Genomic DNA, 16,012 nt, shown 5'->3' with positions numbered 1-16,012 from the left:
TTTCCGGGGGCCGTACTGATTTGTATGGTGCGTCAACCGACTTTTATGTGCGTACCGCGCAAGATGGATTAAAGATTAGATTTATATGCGACGTGTTTGAAACTTTAAAATTCATGCCGCCGTTGGGGCCTTCTTTTGCACCATAATCGTTAGGGTGTGTTTAAATTCATGCCCCTGCACCATAATCCTTATGGTGTGTTTAGATACTGTAAAATTTTGGACAAAATTCACCGTAGCAATTTTCAACCCAAGATTAGAAGAACTAAACAAGATTTAATTATAAATCTAATTACATGGATGGATGGGAAATCACAAGATGAATCTTTAATCCTAATTAATTCATCATTAGAAGTTGTTTGCTGTAGCACGACATTGTCTAATCATGGTTCAATTAGATTTCGTCTCACAATTACACCGGGAGGTTATGGAATGGGTTTTGTCAGTTATTCACACTTAATACTTCTAATTAGTGGTCAAACATTTAAAGTTAGTGTAGCGCTGAAATTTTTTTGAAATCTAAACAAGGCACTAGTTAGGTTAGGAATCACTAGTTGGTTGGTTTATGTTGTGGTTGAACTCGCTCTCCTAAGCTTTCCTGCTGATAGCATGTGCTTGTACTATTTACGATTGATTATTCTTTCAATGGTATATGTCATATGTGAGATACTTATGACGATTCTGTTAGTCTCAAGTATGCCACATTGACTAGTACATTTACTTTGGTTAATTAGGTCCATGAACCAAATCTTATCAACTAAACCTGGTGCATTCCCTCAAAGCTCGGACTCTCCACGTAAGCTTCTTTTTTACCAACCGTTGATTAGCTAAGGAACGGTAAATCAAGCATGTAGGATAAAAATAATTAAAAAACGGCAAGACCCACGGCCATGTAACAAGGCACGATTGAATTGGTCCTCTGGAGATTTCTGGACAGACTCTTAGTCTTCTACACTACGTCACCATAGGAAAGTGACCTTTGAACTTCAGAAAGGTTAAAACCAAGAGCTCCCGCTTCACACGCCGAGGGGAAAAAAACTCCTGTAAAAAAAAGCCCTTTAAACCGGCGATCCCAGGAAATCCAAAACACCTACTGGCATAAAAAGTTCAATGACTTCTTCGGCAGTGTTTCTACAGTTTTTCCCCTTGTTGTCTTTTTCTTGATTTTTTCTTTATATCCAATAAATCCAATTTAAGCCATCTGTGAATTAACAATAGCTACATCGTAAACCTTTTAAATCGCTTGAGAACAATACCGATTCCACTTCGTTCCTATCATTCAACCATATATACAATCACCGATAGAAGTCGAAGACGAACAGCGCACAACACGACCGCAGGACCCGCCCCCTTCTCCACCCCACGAGGCAGGGCCGGCCCCGTCCGACAAACAGCTTGCACACGCGGCCCACGAGCTAGTAGAGCAGAAGCACGAGCATCCCCACAACGAGGCGGAGCGGGAGGAGCACAGCGGCCGCGAGCGCGAGCCACGCCGCCTCCGCCGTACACATCTCGGCACGCGTACAGCGCGTACCTGGCGTCCAGCTCCTCCAGTGGCTTGGCACGCTGGCAGTGTTGAGAGCCATTGCGCGTCACCCGCAATGGAGCTGCAAGATAAGCTCCGACACTACTCTTTACCGGTGTCATCACCCAATGCTAAGCACATCGCAAATCGCATTGGACCAAAATACGATCGAGCTTCGCCGAGCCTCTGTGCTGCTCTTGACTCGAGCATGCTGCTTGAAAACCCCCAAACTTTGGTGAAATCAACCCACCATCCATGGATAAAAATTTTGCAAAAAAGTCCCCAAACTTTGTGAATATCAATTTTACAAAAGACTCCCTGAATTTTGACGAAATCGACACGCACTCTATCGATGACAATTTTTTGAAAAAACACTGAATTTGGGTAACATCAACTAGCACTCTGGCTATGTCGCTTTCACATAAAACCTCTTGAATTTTGGCGAAATCAATATGCACTCTACAAACATCTATTTTTTTAGAAAAACCTCAAGACTTTGCGAAACCAACATCGGTGACGGGTTAAATTTCCTCCCACGTTTACACACTGCATAAACCATAGCATCGACACCTATGATGACTGCCATATACATGTTTGTTTTTGCTACGGGCTTAGGGACGATCCATACATTTAACAAACCAAATAAAATCTTACAATACGATTCACGCACCAAAAGACGGGCGGCGGATCGGGCCACGTCACCCGCTAATCCTCTAGCCGTCGGATCCAGCCAAGACACAATACGAGCCGTCCGATCGGGGTCATAGCAGGTCTCTCACCCGTTAAGCTACCAATCCGGATGGTGGCGAACCCGCTCGCGGGTGACTCGGCCTCTCCACCGCCGCCTCCCTTCCTCCGGGCGCGGATGGGGGTAGCGGCCCGGGTTGCGGGCGCCATGAGCGCGGTGTTCATGGCCATCCCGGCAGCCCAGCACTGGTGGGGTGCCGGCGGCCTCGGCGACCCCAGCGCAGGCGGGATTGTGGGCGCGGCGGCCTCGGCAGCTCCAATCCCGGATATCTAGGCGCGGGTGAGGACTCCATCGGCCCCTGCGACCCTAGCGCGGCCGGTGATGCGGGCGTGGCGGCTCCGGCCACCTCGCCGCTGGCGGCCCGGTGCTGGTGTACCTCTCCCCCACGTGCCTCCTCACCAGCCCGCCCCGTGCGCTGCCGCCTATGTCGCGCGTCAGGGGACACCATGAGGTCATGATGCCGCGGCTAGAAAATGTGGCCGCGGCCAGGTCCGCGCGCGGGCTCCTCCTTTGCAGCGGCGACCTCAAGGAACAACACTGGCATGGTGCCTGGCTGCCTGTGTCAAACATGCGCATTGCGCTGCAGCAACAGAAGGAGCAGCTGCAAGACGACGTATGCTCAAGAGCCGCACATAACGTGGTCGACAGAATTCCACTTCTGCTAAATGCTTGTGAGGATCATTTGTTCACTTTGTGGTTTAGCCATCATGGTTTTTAGCTGAATTAAGTCTTCATAAAGTATTTGGTAATAAATTTTGGGTATCGGTGCAATAAGCCCACGTAAGTGACACAAGACGACCGTGAATCGGTGATCTTTTACACTGCATGCTGCTGAGGACTTACTATCTCTTCCCATAGATCAAACAATACTATATGGTTTAACTTCGGTAAGGAGGAGCTACTGCATCAGCTACAAGTGCAAAGGTAATCTTCTGAAATTTGAATGGAGTGGCATTTTCAACTAGGTTTTGTAGAACAAAGTATAGACTTTTTTCTCGGCCTTCATGTTTTAAATGAACAGATAAATAAGATGATAGAACAAAATTGCAAAAGAATGAGTAGTCCATGGTGACAATCACTCATCTTTGCTCCTAGATTTGTCTTTGCTCCTGTGTGAAGTGTCTTGCATTGGTGCTAATGAGCTTTCATTGTTCTCCAAAACTCAAATAGTAGCTTTTTATCCAGTTTAATCTTCCCTCTTGAAAATTTTAAATTATTAGATAGCAAGTTGTAGACCCTAAAAACTTTTCTTTTACTTCATTGTAAGGCTTGACTTCAGAGGTATGTACTGACTGCCTTTCTCAAATCAAACAGCAATGGCATTAATTCAAGACCATTTGTACTGAAGCTTATAGATCGCAGGGGGCTATGCCTGACACCTGCTGGGCTAGAATCAAAGTTGGCAACTCGCAAATATTACAGTCGGGAAGAACGATAAGTGACTTCATTCCTCCACACGGGCAAGAACTGCTGCCTGTAACATTGTATTTAGTTATTCGTCACCATTGCAACTTGCAAGGTACACGACAGCAACACGAGGTGAAGACGAGGGCTCAATTTCTGGACACTGGCGACGTGATGCTCTATGAGGCTGTGCATTATGAAGAGAACTCACTCCGCTAAATATCCAAGAAATCTGCTAAAATTAAATGAATTATGTGGCAAGCTATTCCACCATTCAAATTGCTTGGTGATGTTTATCTTCTTTTTAAAAACCTATCACTTGATATTATCAGCTGATGTTACCATAGAGCCAGCTGATTATCATAGAGCCAGCTGCAGATCTTGCCGACGAAAGCCGTCCTCCACTATCCAGATTATTCCTGTGTAGTTACACTATTACATAGTACCTGTTTTTTGTATTTCTTTTTGCTTCCCTTTACTTTGCTGTCTTGGTGCCTGTTAGCTTCCTGTAACAACAATGCATAGTGGCCTGAAAATTTGTTTTCCTATGTAGTTACATGGCATGGAAACAGATGAAACAATCCCAAGCATCGCATATTTATCAAACCTTTCTTTGTTTGGTAGGCAGATACATTGATACTCCACACCTCTTGATGTTGCTTTTTCGCCACACTGGTAAATGTGCATTGCGTGGCACCCCACTTGTTGTGCTTCATCAATTTGTACGCCTTAAGCTCTTAATCCTCTTATCCATGGTCCAACAATGGTCTAATTGCCGCGTGTTCTTTCTAGTTTGACCGAGCCCGCAACAAAATTTTATAAGTACTGATATATATATCTGCGATGGGTCTCTCGAGGGCGCCAACGGCGCGGCATTTTTCTAGTATATCATACTATTTGCCAAATTGTGGGTCGTTTTAATTTTTCTAAATACGTAACTTTTGTTTTGTACTATGCCTAGATATATAATAAATTTTATGTATCTAGAAAAATTAAAACGACTTATAATTTGGATGAAAAGAGTACAATCTAACAAGGTACGCACTGTTTCAAGAAATTCAAACGTTCCAAAACAGGATGGATTGATCGAGCCTAAAGGCACAAATATGAATTTGTTCCTTTTTCTATAATTTCTTTTTCTATAAAAGAATAAAAATATACCAAATGACCAGGCCAAAAGGTGCAAAATATTTTTTTTCTGTAACTTCAAATATGCCAATCTTTTTTTGAGTGGAAATTATACCAATCTTGGTGTCATTAACATCTGAATCAAATAGCTCAGAGAAAGATCTCCAGCTTATTACACGTGTATACAATATTTTCCCTGTGTGAGGGAACATAGAAAGATCTCCAGCTTATTACACGTGTATACAATATTTTCCCACTAAATACAGCAAAAGGCACAATTCAACCATTAACTTTCATTCACTTTCACGATGATCCCATCTGCAGCCACTAACTTGAATGCTGCTTGGGAGCAGCTTCTGCCACTACAAGACTTCCAGGCTCATCGGCAGCACTTTCTAATGAACGTCAAGCTCCAGTTCTGCCCTCCAAAGAACGTGGTCCAGAACAAGTTGAAGGCCAACACCAAACCCGTACAGGCATGCCGGGTTACCATAGCCTGAATTCAAAACTGAAGTTTTGATAACTCTGAAACTATATCATGCCCTCTAGCCCTTAAGAATTGATCTTTCAAGTACGCGGCTTCCCGTATAGATTTGTGTATACAATCTTTGTCCGGTAGACCAGGATCAAGCTCAAAACAACAGCAATGATGCAGAACCCGGACATGATCAGGGATGAGAGGAAGAAACAGATGGCACCCTCACACTTCAGTGATGGAGCAGCTTCAGATATCATGCTAACCACTCTGGCAGGCATTGCCAACAATGTGGAGTTGTGGTGCTGCAGAGCCTGCTTTGCAGCTTCAGCGTCATAGATGCCACTGGCAATAATCCCCGAGAATACCAGGGAGCCTGCTGGATTTGCAACAGTGAGGAAATTGTACAGTGCTCCAAAATATTTCACCCCAAACAGTTCAGAGGCAGCGGCTGGCACAATGGCCCAGTGAGCGCCATAGCCAATTCCGACAAGCAGTGTGCCGATGTACATTGTCCCAGGCCACGCCATTGCAAAGTTGAAGTGCCCAATTGCCATCAAAACTTGAGCTATAGCTAATGCAATTGCTCTTGGATATGCATAATCTCTGAAAATAGGTGAAGGAACGCAAAAGGATTAGAGAAGAAAATAGTTAAAATGAATAAGATGCATCCTAGATTTGGAATTAGTAGTTGATCAATTCGGTGTCATGATTTTCATTAATACATAACAGATGTTATTATTTATGATTGCTGAAATAAACAATGCAGGTATTGCAAGTTTAGTTCACATGGGAATGTAAATGTAAAAATGATCATATATTCATATCTGTTTAGGATTCTAGCTTACTATGGTCACTTCTGTTAAGTTTGTTAGCTCCAGCACTTGTCTTTATGTTTTAATTCCCTCTTCTTATCTACTTGCATTTTTCTGGAGGATTTTTGTCATCCTTAGTAGTAAGTTCTCTTGGTACTAGTCTGAAAATCTATTCCAGGCAAGAGAATAAAATTATGGCAAGAACAAACACTTGGTATAGTTTGGAAAAAAAATATATAGGTCAACGTGGAAGATTGGTGGTGAAGTAAGATGCCAAAAGGCACTTTAATATTATTCAATTGATAACTGGAGAAGGTTCTTGATATGAACTAAACAAATACTTAATAAGACAGCAGATGAAGTACTTTCTATGTCAGCAAAGAGGCATGAATCTTACTTGACAATAATCTCTGAGAAGTAACCACCACCAATGCGCCCAAGGAAGTTCCAAATGCTAATCATCGACACAAAAATGTGGGTTTCCTTGTAACCCAATGACTGGCTCATTTGCCCAAGATTATCAATCACAGTGAGACCTGACCCAGAGCCCAATAAAAGGGAGAAAAATAGAAGCCAAAAATCTGCCTTGATCAGCGCTTGCATCAGTGTGAAATCTTCACCTCGTCGTGGACCTCTCCTCCTCTTAACCCTCACTGCACCAACAGCAGCTGCCTGAAACAGCCTTGCCTGCAATGCTGCAATCCTTTTTTGCCTCTCTGAGGCTGAAAGAAGATCAATATCCCTTGGCTTTTCATCCTCCAATTCACTGAGTATAACCTCCTGTTGCTCCTCAGATGATGTTGATGCACTTGGTTCTTCTTTCCGAGGTGATGGCAGTAATAGTGCATACAAAGTCTCATCATCATCTGAAAAGAAGCTGAGTAGCACTGGGATGACTATTGGAACTAATAAAAAGATGATTAGAATGATGGTCAACAAGGTAATCATTGACTGGCTTAGGTCGACAAGGTCTTCAAGTAGCATGACGCCCATCAGATAAGCGGCCAAGAGCAAGCAGACGCTGTATACAAATGTGAAACTTGTGCCATCAGAAGGCCGTACTTGCCTGTGTCCTCCAACTGGTCTTACAATGAACATTAAAGCTATAACTACCATTGTTGGGCCAACGGCAACCATGAAGATCAGTGCAGCATCATCAGGCGAGTGTTTCATTGCATAGATCTGTGTCAGAATTGCACCACTTAACCCAGCAAATCCCTTGAGGATACCAACAATTGGTCCACGGCTCTTGGGGAAGTTCTGAACACAGGAGACGAGTGCAGCCGTGTTGAAGTATGTCTCACCATTGTTACCAATGAAGATTAGAATGCACATCTGGGGAATGATGATAAACTTTTAGTATGGAAACTGACATGAAAGCAATTCGAAGTATATAAAAGAGAAATTAATTTCCATTTCGCACATGTGGCACTTATGAAAAGATACATGGTTTTGAAGACCAATAACTGAATAGGAACATGGGATCCTGAACCAAAATGTACCATAGCAATTGGATGTTACGTTAATATAATACCACGTAGGGTCTGGTAAAAAACCACTTGGTTGCTTTTTCGCTTATGTTTATCTTGTGATTTGTGAGAGATCACAGGATAAAATCTCAGAAAATCAACTATAAACCAGCTCATATCTAGTCATTGAGACTCAAAACGCTTGGATTAGACACCATCTGGCAAAGATCACCAATAGCAAGTAGACCAATCACCAGTTTGCTACTAACTGATTATGAAGATGTGTTGCATGTGCATGGTAGTGATAGAAAATTCTGGTCAAGCAGATGCCATTTCACATATATTTTTTACCAACAAAAGAAATCAAGGTAGCCTGCTGCAACTGTATTTGATAGGGAATTTGGCGTTCTTGCCCTCATTGTGGAAGCTAACGGTGATTTGGCCCTCCTTTTTCGACTTTGCGATTTTATCCCTCCTTTTTAAAAATGAAGTCTCCATTTGCCCCTACTTGACAATGGAAAACAGGAAAGCCACCACGTTGACAAGAGAAGTACACCTTGGATGACAATTAACCATATTCAACAGGTTTTATGCAAAATTGTTCCAATGAAACTTCAAGAAGTTCAGAATTATAAGAGTATTCATTTCCTTTTCCGCAAAAACTTCATGCGTCTGAATTTATAGAAGAAAAGACCAGATAGGTTGGAGTTACAGAGGGCCAGATGATGTAGGCGTGGGCTATGGTCCGAGTTCAAAGCGAAATTTACAAAAACATCTGAGCTCAGCTGCACTGCTATCCACAAAACAAGAAACTAGCTGTCCTTTTCTAAGTGAAAGAGTCCAAGACGCCATGATTGATTTCCTACGGCAATCTTAGAAAATTCAGACGAGACCGGACGAGACTCTGAAACTTGAATGATGCCAGCACTTATTATAGAACCCAAAAATTCAACATGAATTCCAACTAAACACCGCGTACGCTTCAATCAACAACAGTCAAGAAATTGTGAGGAAGTTTAGCGCTGGTAGAGGACCGGTGACCGTGACCACACAAGGCAACCAACCAATGCTACGATCGCCGTGTTACGAAAAGGAAAATGAAACGGGAACATCGTAATCGGGAAGGTGGAAAATGAAAAAAAAAACTTGAGTGATCAGAGGATTGGGATCTCACCGCCCAGAGCGGTGGCACGGGGACCCGTCGCGTGACGGCGAGCCAGACCCATCCGTACCCGAGGAGGTTCTGCGCGGCGCCGACGAGGAGCGCGGCCCAGAGCGGGAGCAGCGCGCAGAGCGTCCCCGCGAGGAAGCCGACGCTGTCGCCGAGGTCCTTGGCGACGCCGAGCCCGGCCACCTGGCGCTGGTTGTACCCCAGCGAGCTCTTGATCACCGGCGAGAGGCTGCCGAAGAGGTACCCCACCCCCGCGCAGGACTGCATCCACATCGCCGCCACGAACACCAGCCACCGGTTCCGCAGGAACCCCTGCACCCGGCTCCCCACCTCCACCATTGCGCCCCCGCCCTCCTCCTCCTCGTCTTCCTCCTCCTCCGGACCGCGAGCTCCCAACCGAACCGAAACCAATAACCCGGCCGGCGCCGGACAACGCGCGCCGATTCAGACCGGAGCGGCGGGGCACAACCGAGCGGGCGGCGGCGATGGGGATATCAGCGGGCGCGCCGGGATTGGCGTGCGGCTCCGGCAGCGGTCGCCGTGGCCCGGATTGTTGGTTGGCGACAAGCGTGCCTTGTCCCTGTGCAGCGCGTAAAAAATGACGGGACGAAAATCTGGGCATATGGAGCTCGCGTCCCCGTCCCTTTCCTTTCCTCGCGAGTAGGGCGGTCGGGGTGGCCGGGTGGTGGGGGATCGGCGATGGCGACTCGGCGAGACCGCCGCGAGAGGAGGAGGAGGCGAGGCGACAAACGCGGGGCCCCTTTTTCTCCGGTGCGCGGCTGGCTACACGAGCGCACGCTAGCTCTGCGCTCTGCTCCGGGTGCTCGCGGCACAGGCCACCCACACAAAACCGGTGGTGACGCGGGGCCAGGGGTTCTCGGTCGGCGAGGCCAGCGCGACCGCCGCGCCGAGACGAGACGTGTCGCGGCTGGGGGGTTGAGGCCAAGCGAGTGCGTTTGGTGTCAGGCGCCGCCGTGCCGGCTTGCCCCGCATGGGCGACGACGGCGAGAGCTAGCTGAGGGATCCCAACGCGGCAACGCCGGTCTGGGCACGCTCCACTGGATAGCTCGACCTCGACTAGGCATAGCCGCATAGGATAGGATGGTGGCGCTGTTCACTGTCTCGGTGTCGTTATTTGCGTCTTCAGCGGCGTCCCCTACCTGCCGTGCATGCACCTGTCGCTTACCGATTACCGTTCACGTTGGGGGGAATAAGCCTCTCAGCGCTTGTCACTCTTCAAATTCACTCTCTAAATATAATATTCTTGGAGAAAAGATGTCGCCTCTCGCCTCTCGCGAGACAGGAGACCCCCGCGACGGCGCACCGCGCGCCGCCGCCGCCTCCACCTCACCTCCCGGCCGCACGCCCCCCGTCCCGACGCCTTCGTCGCGCAGCGGGCCGCCGCTCGCGCCCCAGACCGCCGGCCGCGTCGTGAAGGTCCTGGCCTCGCCCAGACCCGGGATCCCCTTCCAAGCTCGCCTTCTCCAGGAGCTCCACTCCACCGCCGTCCCAGGTTCTATCTCCCCAAACCCCCACTGCTGTTACATCTGGGTGACCCCGCCGTTCCTTGCTCCCCGTTTTAACTCTCACTACATCTCGGTGGTTCTCTCGTACCACTTCACTGCTCCGCCGGATTTGCTCCGGGCGCGTAGGGTTCACCGTGCCGTGTTTCGCGCTAGGGTCGCTAACAGTAATGTCGCTAACTTCCTGACTGTTCACGGTTGCCTCAAGTTCAATCGCCTCTTGTTCACCGTGCACCACACCGAAGCTCAAGCGATAGCCATGGCGGTCAGTCTTGTGGAGGAAGAAGAAGCAATTACTGCGATGCACCCACCAGCGGACTCCAGCCCGCGTGACCCCTCAGCTCCCGAGTTCCGAGATGGAAATACAGCTGGCGCAGGAAAAAAGACTGGGGAACCTTCTGGTCTACATGGGAAAAGTATCTTCCCCGATTCTGTCTTCACTTCTTCCTGCAGGAGCCCCCGGCCCCCCGAGCGGGTGCGAGCCGCGTGTGCGGGCGCCCAGGAAACACTGCCACGCCCCGTCTTGTCTCCATTCACTCCTCCCCACCAAAAACCCTACCTCGCCGCGTTACTCACTCCTGCTCCACCTCCCCCGCCGCCCACCCGCACCAGCACTCCCATCCCGCTCCACCACCCTGGTTGCTTCCGCTGCCTCAGCCGCGACCACCTTGTCCGCGACTGCCGGGATCCCGTTCGCTGTCGCATCTGCAAGGGCAGCGGACACCGCGGCTACTCGTGCACCATGGTGATCCCTCGCGAGCAAACCCCACACCCTCGCCGCCGCCCCACCGTGCCGCTTCCCGCCTCCCGCGCCGCTGTTCATGCCGTACCTTTCGCTCCCCGCACCTCGCCGCCACCCTCCGCTACGCCTACGCCCCCTCCCACCCCGCTCAACTTCCTGCCTTTCACCTCAGCCTTCGACCCCCTGAACATGCTCGCATCGTCCAGCGCCGCTCAGGAGATTGATCCTACCTGCATGTCAGGGCAGGACAAGTCGCAGCTCAGCCTTGTGATCGCCGTCTGCACCCCCCACGTTCCACACTACGCCGGAGTTCGCACCCCCGGTGGGAGGGGCATCAACCTCAGGATGGACCCCCTGCGCATCTGGCCCAGGGCGGTGCAGTATGATGAAGCTGCTGATCCGGGCCTGCTGCAACCAGTTCCTTTTGGCCCGCTGCCGCCACCTGCGCCTCCCGCCGCTCCACAGCAACCGCCTCTGTTCCCTGCTGCTTTCCTGGGCGCCACCATACTCTGCCATGGGTATATCAACGCCTACCCGCTGCCGCGCATGCCTGCACTCCCCATCCTCATACACCTTCCCGCCAACGCTGCTCCCAGCCAGCGCGCGTGCCGCGCCGTGCCCATGCTGCTGCTCACCTGGCGCTCGGAAGAGCAGCAGGAGAGTGCACCTACCGACTCTCCTCTGCCCACTCCGCCACCTGCTTCCACGGCTGCTGCACCGCCGCCTCGTCGCAAGCCCAAGCAAACACGCACTGCAGTGGCCACAAGGAACAGCTCCCGTCTCGCGGCAAAAGAGGATGGAAAGTTCATCTCAGCCACGGACAAGGCAACGCAACTGAAGGCACTCCAGAACAGCCTGGCGCTCTGCTCCAAACCTGTTCAGCAGCATGTGGCAAAGAAGAAGCTGCTGACCAAAACCAAGACCAACATTGACACAGAGGACCTGCTGAAGTTGGCTAGTGCTGTGGGGCTGGGTGACGCCACTTGCCGTGCTCTGGACAAAGTGCTGGCGATCGGCGCTGAGGCCACTCCCGTGCTGGATCAGGTGCTGAACAACAAGGATGTTTGAACTTGAGGTTGCCGGTGCGTGGGACATCTTGCTACCCCCTTTCAGCAATGGTGTTCCTGCCTCCCCCAGTTTCAGGTTATCTAGCGTTCTTATCGTCAGTAGCTGTTGTCGGGGTGTCCTAGGTGTGGTTCTCGCTCTTGCTTGTTGTCGCTGGTTGTGGTTGTCGGTCTGCAGCGGTGCTTGTTCCATCGCCTTCGTTCATTTAGCTTATGTTGGTGTCCCCGGGTTTATCCTGTACACGCTCCCTGCTCCTTGCGAGCCCATGGCCGCGGCCATGATTTGTATTAGGGTGTTGTGTTTGTTCCCATGAATGCAAACTCTGTTAGCTACGCTGTGCTTTCCTGGAATGTCCGGGGCTTGGGGGACTCTGACAAGTGCAAAACGGTTCGCGACACTCTTGTTTCCAGCCGGGCTGACATCATCTGTATCCAGGAATCAAAACTGCACGAGGTTTCGCCTTCGAAAGCCCGCGAGTTCCTCCCTACTCCTCTCTCTGACTTCCAGGTCGTCGACGCCGACGGTTTGCGGGGCGGCCTCGTGACGGCATGGAACGCACGCTCGCTTTCCCTCTCCTCCTCCCTCCACCGAAAACATACGCTGACCCTCTTCTTCACCTCCACTGCCTCTGACTACTCGTTTGCGGTCACAAATGTCTATGCTCCAGCTGATCATCGGGGCTCGGAAGAGTTCCTTGCTGGGCTTGACGAGCTGGCCGCTCTGATCACGGGGAATTGGGTGCTTGCCGGGGATTTCAATCTAACAAGGGGCGAGGATGATAACAGTAACGGCACGGTGAACCTGCGTTTAGCTGAGATGTTCAACGACTCCATCCATCGTCTAGGTCTGATCGACCTACCGCTCCTAGATCGCTTGTTCACCTGGTCCAACCACCGCTCATCCCCCACCCTCGCTCGCCTTGACCGGGTGTTCTTTAACAGCTCCATGAGCCTCGCCTTCCCAAACTCCTCTCTCACCTCCCTGCCAAAATCAACGTCTGATCACACGCCTATTATCCTCAAAATCTCCACTGCCATCCCAAAACCCAACCTCTTTCGCTTCGAAAACGCCTGGTTAAAACATACCGACTTCCTCCCTTCTGTGTTGCCGGCTTGGGACGGCCAGTTCAATCACGATGCGGCTGGAGGTCTGGTCGGTGCTCTGAAGGCCGTTCGCTGCGCGTCGAAGGTTTGGGCACGGGGTAAGCGTGCGACTCCCACCCTCCACTCCAATTGCAAATTTGTCATTTATATGCTCGATGTGTTCGAAGAAACAAGAACTCTTTCTGCAGGAGAGCAGTTGCTGCGGAAAGAATGTCAGAACAGGCTCTCCCTCTCCATCAGAGAGCGTGCTGCGTATTAGAAACAAAGAGGCAAAGTCAGGGCGATCAGAGAAGGTGATTCCAATACCAACTTCTTCCATGCCCACGCTACTCAGCGGTTGCGCCGTAATCAAATCAGAGCCATTGAGGTTGACGGAGTGATCGTCACTAGTCATGCAGCAAAAACTGCGGCGCTCACCTCCCATCTCAGCAACCTCCTCGGAGCGCGTCATCAAACTGTTTGGGATTTTGATGTACAAGCCCTATACGCCGGTATGCCGAAAGTGAACAACGATCCCCTGGTTGCACCTTTTACAGATCTGGAAGCTCAAACTGCAGTCAAATCCATGAACCGCACGAGCTCACCCGGCCCGGACGGCTTTGGCCCCAGTTTCTACACTGCAGCGTGGAGCACGGTGGCGCCCAGAGTTCAGCGCTTCGCAACGTCGTTCCAGGCCCGAGATGCTGATCTGGAACGAATCAACCGCTCATACATTGTGATGCTGCCCAAGCACGCTACAGCTCTGCGCCCAGGTGACTACCGCCCCATTTGCCTGCAAAACTGCTCTCTGAAAATTGTGGCAAAGATGCTAACCTCACGACTGCAACAAGAGCTGCCAAAGCTGATCGACATTGACCAGACCGGATTCCTCCGTGGCCGTTCAATTGCTGAAAACTTCATCTACGCAATGGAGTTGGTTCAATGCTGCCACCAACGTAAGATCCCAACCCTTGTCCTCAAATTAGATTTTGCCAAAGCTTTCGATTCAGTGGATTGGGACAGCCTTGTTTGTATCCTGCAAGCAAGAGGATTCTCAGAACTTTGGTGCTCATGGATAATGGATCTCCTCACCACCTCCAAATCCGCAGTGTTGGTGAATGGTGTTCCTGGCCCCTGGTTCAGCTGTAAGCGGGGGCTACGGCAAGGCGACCCACTGTCGCCATACCTGTTCCTCATAATTGCCGATGTTCTCCAACAGCTGATCAAGCATTTCGGCGGTGTAAGGCACCCGATTGACACAAACCTTGCCTGCCCCATTCTCCAGTACGCCGATGATACCCTGCTGCTCCTCCCAGCAAACCGACTGGACCTTGAGAATCTGAAACACCTGCTGGACATGTTCTCCCTGGCAACAGGACTGGGCATCAACTATCACAAAAGTACGATTGTGCCTATGCATGTCAGTGAGACGGATGCTGCTGAACTCGCCAACATCATGGGATGCCAGTTGGGGGGCTTCCCCCAGACATATTTGGGGCTCCCTCTATCCAGTGACAAACTCCGCCTTGCAGCCTTCGCGCCCGCCATCAGCAAGGTCGACAGATACCTAGCCGGGTGGCAAGCTTCCCTCTTGAACCCCATGGGGCGCGCCGTCCTCGTCAACTCAGTGCTTGACAGCCAGCTGATATACCTGATGTCCGTGATGCTTCTGCCCCAGGGAGCACTCGACGCTTTTGACAAACGCAGACGAGCATTCTTGTGGGCCGGTGAGGGGCAAGTTCATGGCGCGCAATGCCTGGTCGCCTGGGAACGTGCCTGCCAACTCAAGGAGCAGGGCGGTCTCGGCCTCAAGAATATTGCCATTCAGAACAAAAGCATGCTTCTCAAGTTGCTCCACTGCCTGCACACCTCCGATGACTCCTCCTGGGCACGCTGGATCCGTGGGAGAATTGACATGATCACAATGCATGGAGATATCTCCGGCCCCCATTGGCAAGACCTGGAGAAACTGCTTCCTTTGTATAGGTCGGTGACTGTCTGTGAAGTCAACAATGGAGATTCCACGTCCTTTTGGCTTGATAGGTGGCTGTCAGTTGGCCGCCTGGTTGACACCTTTCCGCTGCTCTATAGCCATGCCACTGATCCGGAGGTGTCTGTGGCTGAGGTCGTTGCTGAGGGCTTGGATCAGTTTCTGGTTCCACGCCTCACCTGGAGAGCCCGTGCCGAACTTGACAAAGTCAGTCAGCTCCTCGACATGGTGACCTTGCAACAGGCCGACGATCGCCGAACCTCACCGCTTGCTGCAGCAGACAACGTCCTCCGGGCTGGTCCTGTGTATCGCCTTGTCATGACAACTCTGGGTGCCCCTACCAGCCCCTTCTCCACTTTTGTCTGGGAAAACAAGACACCGCCGCGAGTTCAATTCTTCACCTGGCTCTTGGTGCAAGAACGAATTCAGTGCAGGGCCAACTTGGTGGTGAAAAATGTGATTGATTCAGCCACTTGTGCTCTCTGCCAAGCCGCGGATGAAGACTGCAATCACCTCCTCTTCTCCTGTCCTTTTGCAGCAAAAGTATGGCAAGACGTCGGCTTCCAGATCGACGAGGCTGAGGTCTCCACTCTATGGTCTATCCAGCGGCCGGGCGGGATACCGGCGAAACACTACCACACCCTGCTCCACCTCCTCTGCTGGCACATCTGGAAGCATAGGAACGATGTGGTGTTCAACAGTTTGCCTGCCTCGCACGCTCGGCTGTGGCAGGCCTGCAAGGAAGACGCACGGCTATGGAGCCAACGCTGGCCAGCTGTCGATCGTGTCATTGTTGATTCCTGGTGCTCACGGTTTCCCATTATGTAAACCCTCTTGTAAATTTGGCCTTTCCCTCAAAAATTGCTGAAATTCCAGCT

At 50.5% G+C, this 16,012-nt stretch overlaps 2 protein-coding genes and 2 long non-coding RNA genes across 4 annotated transcripts; 2 read left to right on the top strand and 2 right to left on the bottom strand.

Moving 5' to 3' along the window:
* Positions 1–2,174: 2,174 nt before the first annotated feature.
* On the top strand, positions 2,175–4,280 carry LOC120712973. Its single transcript, XR_005691120.1, has 2 exons — positions 2,175–3,194; positions 3,585–4,280. It is a non-coding gene; the product is annotated as an uncharacterized LOC120712973 (long non-coding RNA).
* LOC120712974 lies at positions 4,137–4,374 on the bottom strand. Its single transcript, XR_005691121.1, has 2 exons — positions 4,282–4,374; positions 4,137–4,180 (listed from the first exon to the last, which is right to left on the bottom strand). It is a non-coding gene; the product is annotated as an uncharacterized LOC120712974 (long non-coding RNA).
* A 529-nt stretch (positions 4,375–4,903) lies between these two features.
* Positions 4,904–9,542, bottom strand: LOC120712972 (protein NUCLEAR FUSION DEFECTIVE 4-like). Its single transcript, XM_039998927.1, has 3 exons — positions 8,736–9,542; positions 6,490–7,427; positions 4,904–5,883 (listed from the first exon to the last, which is right to left on the bottom strand). The coding sequence occupies exons 1-3, from the start codon at positions 9,069–9,071 to the stop codon at positions 5,370–5,372; spliced, it is 1,788 nt and encodes a 595-aa protein (XP_039854861.1). The 5' UTR covers positions 9,072–9,542; the 3' UTR covers positions 4,904–5,369.
* A 2,829-nt stretch (positions 9,543–12,371) lies between these two features.
* LOC120713553 lies at positions 12,372–15,962 on the top strand. Its single transcript, XM_039999489.1, has 2 exons — positions 12,372–12,906; positions 13,702–15,962. The coding sequence occupies exons 1-2, from the start codon at positions 12,372–12,374 to the stop codon at positions 15,960–15,962; spliced, it is 2,796 nt and encodes a 931-aa protein (XP_039855423.1).
* The last annotated feature ends 50 nt before the right edge of the window (positions 15,963–16,012 follow it).

Source organism: Panicum virgatum, chromosome 6K (assembly GCF_016808335.1).
Source record: "Panicum virgatum strain AP13 chromosome 6K, P.virgatum_v5, whole genome shotgun sequence".
Lineage (NCBI taxonomy): Eukaryota > Viridiplantae > Streptophyta > Magnoliopsida > Poales > Poaceae > Panicum > Panicum virgatum.
The sequence above is the reverse complement of the archived record's forward strand: the minus strand, read 5'-3'. Positions and strand labels throughout refer to the sequence as shown.

Coding starts and splice junctions, on each gene's coding strand:
- LOC120712972 (XM_039998927.1), bottom strand. CDS start 9,071: ATGGTGGAGGTGGGGAGCCGGGTGCAGGGGTTCCTGCGGAACCGGTGG. Junction 7,428..8,735: donor CCGTGCCACCGCTCTGGGCG/GTGAGATCCCAA, acceptor ATCATTCCCCAG/ATGTGCATTCTAATCTTCAT. Junction 5,884..6,489: donor TTCTCAGAGATTATTGTCAA/GTAAGATTCATG, acceptor ACCTATTTTCAG/AGATTATGCATATCCAAGAG.
- LOC120713553 (XM_039999489.1), top strand. CDS start 12,372: ATGAATGCAAACTCTGTTAGCTACGCTGTGCTTTCCTGGAATGTCCGG. Junction 12,907..13,701: donor CGACTCCATCCATCGTCTAG/GTCTGATCGACC, acceptor CACCTTTTACAG/ATCTGGAAGCTCAAACTGCA.